Below are 3486 nucleotides of genomic sequence, written 5' to 3'. Positions count from 1 at the left end.
AAAATTCTGAAGCGTTCAACACTTGGTTTTGTCCACTCCAAGCTTCTTTAGGACTTATGTTTTGAACAGCAAGTGTGGGGCTCTTATTCAGTACATGAATGCTCCAATTTATAGCTTCGGGCCAAAAACGTCTTAGGATCTTACTTCTTACCAAAATAGTCTGCACCATGTTCAAAATTGTACGATTCTTCCTCTCTGAAACGCCATTTTGTTGCGGTGTATAAGCTGCTATCAGTTGCTTTTGAATTCCATGAGCCTCACAAAAATTTACAAATTCTTATGAGTTGTATTCTCCACCACGATTGCTACGAAGAATCTTTATGGGCAAGCCCGCTTCTTTTTCGACCAGCGCCTTAAAATTTTTGAAAGTTGAAAATGTTTCAGACTTCTCCTGTAAAAAATAAGCCCATGTTTTTCAACTATAATCATCAATGAACGTTATAAAATAACGTTTACCACCATTCGATATCGGATTAGTGGGTCCGCATATATCAGAATATACCAGCTCCAACATCTTCTTCGCTCTCCATGATTTTCCTTTTAGAAAATGATCACGATGTTGTTTACCAACAACACATTCTTCACAAATTTGAGAAGGTTGCTAAAGTTACGAAAGACCCGTCACCATGTTCTTCTGATTTAGCGTCTTTAAACCACCAAAATTGAGATGTCCATAGCGAAAATGCCATAACCATGCCTCATTCTTCTATCTCACAGAAAAACATGACTGAGTGGTGTTATCGAGATACAATGGAAACATCCGGTTTGTCGCCATATTAACTTGAGCAATTAAACCTAATTCTTTGTCTTGAATGCGATAGACTCCATCTTTGATAGAAATCTCATATCCCTTCTCTTGGAGCTGACCAACACTTAGCAAGTTGGTTTTCAGATTTGGAACAAAGAAAATGTTGGAAATAATTTGATTGGACTTTTCTTTGATGTGAATTTTTACATTTCCTTTGCCCATGACAGATACTTTAGAATCATCACCAAACTTCACAGAATTATAGAAAGATTCATCCAAATTGGAGAAGGCAGACTTATCTCCACACATATGGTTGCTGCAACCTGTGTCTAAGTACCACCAATTCTTGTGGGTTTCCTCCTTCTCATGACAAGATATCAATAATGACATTTCCTTTTCTGCAAAATTAGATTTTCTACCACCATTTCTATTTAAATTAGTTCGACATTCAGACTTGTAATAGCCATACCTATGACACCTGAAGCATTCAACTTTTGATTTGTCTAACGATTTTGGCTTGAAAGAAGTTGAATGATTGTTGTCATGACCTCTTCCTCTTCCTTGAGAGTTAGAAAACTAATTATCTTCAGATCTCTAATGTGAGATCTACCATCATTGTTGTTTCTGCCCCTTCCTTTTCCTCAAACACCTCATTTTGCTGTCAAGAAAGAATTATTAGATGAGGCTTGTAAAGCTTGCTCCACCTTATCTTGCCGATTAATTTTCTACCCATGAACTAACAAGGAACTCTGCAATTCATCAATGGATAATTCATAAGTATCTTTAGATTCCTCAATTGAACAAACAACATAGTTGTATTTTGCTGTCATTGAACGAAGAATCTTCTCAATGATGGTAACGTCCTCCATCTTGTCGCCATGGATCCGTATCTTGTTGACGATTGCCATCATCTTAGAAAAATAGTCTACTCGTCCAATTTCATCTGAAGCGTTTCAACTCCGTACGAAATGCTTGAAGCTACTGCCTCTTTGCTCTCGCTGATCCATGAAATTTCTTCTTTATTGAATCCCAAATCTGCTTGGAAGTTTCTTTGCTAAGAATTGTTTCCAAGATAGAGCGATTAATTGCTTAGAAAAGGTAGTTAGTTGCCTGCATATCCTTTAGCTTCAATCCTTCTAACTCTGTCCGCCGCGTCTCCGTCAACACAACACCTTCTGCTATTCCTGCTACTCCAGAATCAACCACCTACCAATACTCTTTGGACCGTAAGAAGTTCTACATTAGTATGCTCCAATGATCATAGTGACCATCAAAGCGAAGAGTGGGTGGTTGAACAAAATTTTCAGAAGCCATCGTACACCTCAAACAAGTGGTGAAATAGAAAAAACAAGTGAAATAGAAAGAAAGAAAGCTGCTATTTTTTTTTTTTTTGGACTCTACCTCACCGATTGTGGGACTGACAAATTTTGGAACTCACAAAACTCACTGTCTCACTTTTATGGCTCTGATACCACTGTTACAAGTAAAAGAGGATAAACACTCAACAATAAAAGAAGATAACGCAGAGAACAATTGTGGTCTACATAAAATTCATTAAATAAGTGACCTTTATATAGGCAAGTACATCAACTGATAAAAGCGTGAAAATAGGCACTACACACCACTACACAACGTGTAAAAAGAAACTCCTATAAACTTGGTACATATAAACCAACTTGCTGAACACAACTCCACTATTAACAAATTCCTAAGGACTAGGACAACTTAGACAGAGTAAAAATTAAATGTCCAGACACTTATATTATTCAATAGTTAGAACATAGAGGATATATTATTGTCGCCTTGGACCCCATCCTCCTCATAGAGTCAACCATTACATAATTATGAAATATAATTGACATCTGCTGCTCCTCCTAACGAACCGTAAATAAAGTACAACGAATCCTAACATAGCTCTAAGTTTTAAGAGACGCAACGTGGAAGTCATAGAACGAAAGACACTCCTAAGGACACTAGAACCTGGAGTGCTCTGATACCAACTGTGATACCCCTCGATTCTAGAGCCACGGGTGATCAAGTCTGAGCACAGATTCGAGGGATAGTAGACAATTAATATGTAAACAAGCAGGAATACAAAAGAATTTAAAATGAAATAATATGCTGAACTGAATTCTAAAATAAAAATCCTCAAACTTTAAATAATAAATTAATATCATTTAAATCCTTCAAATCCGTATAACTCAGGAATCCATCTAGTGGACCCCTAATAATTCCAAATGAACAATAAATACAAAACTAAAATTCAAAACTAAAATAAGAAAGGAAATCCTAGGTACACGGAAGAGTGAGTGTCTGTATCTGCATCAACACGATCAAACTCTAAGCCTGGTACTGACGAATACCTGAAAAATAAGAGTGGGTTAGGCCCACATGCAAACTCCATCCTACTACAATCCATACATAAACCCGATATGCAGATATATCCTAGATAGCTCGACAATATCTTAAATGGTCCATATAGATATAGATACACACTATAGGATACTCAGTAACCTATTGTCATCACACCTGAGTAGAAGGTAACACGTAAAACGCACGTAGCGCAATCATGCACACCTAGACCTACCAAGGAACGTCATTAGGTTCAGTTATCCATCCAGGCGATATACGCACCCTAATCGTAATCAGGAGACTTAAGCTCGTATCACGGTACCATATATATATATATATATATATATATATATATATAATATCCTTCCTAATACAAAAAATAAATA

At 36.7% G+C, this 3486-nt stretch overlaps 1 protein-coding gene across 1 annotated transcript; it reads right to left on the bottom strand.

Annotated features, from left to right (window-relative positions):
• Nucleotides 1-706: 706 nt before the first annotated feature.
• LOC132296087 (uncharacterized) lies at nt 707-1656 on the bottom strand. Its single transcript, XM_059794326.1, has 2 exons — nt 1490-1656; nt 707-1175 (listed from the first exon to the last, which is right to left on the bottom strand). Exons 1-2 carry the CDS (start codon nt 1654-1656, stop codon nt 707-709), a joined length of 636 nt encoding a protein of 211 aa, XP_059650309.1.
• Nucleotides 1657-3486: the final 1830 nt, after the last annotated feature.

The sequence above is a fragment of the Cornus florida genome, unplaced genomic scaffold, assembly GCF_030987335.1.
Source record: "Cornus florida cultivar Cherokee Brave unplaced genomic scaffold, ASM3098733v1 CherokeeBrave_3.0.0_Hap2_Chr02, whole genome shotgun sequence".
Classification (NCBI taxonomy): domain Eukaryota; kingdom Viridiplantae; phylum Streptophyta; class Magnoliopsida; order Cornales; family Cornaceae; genus Cornus; species Cornus florida.
This window is presented reverse-complemented; position numbering and strand designations above follow the sequence as displayed.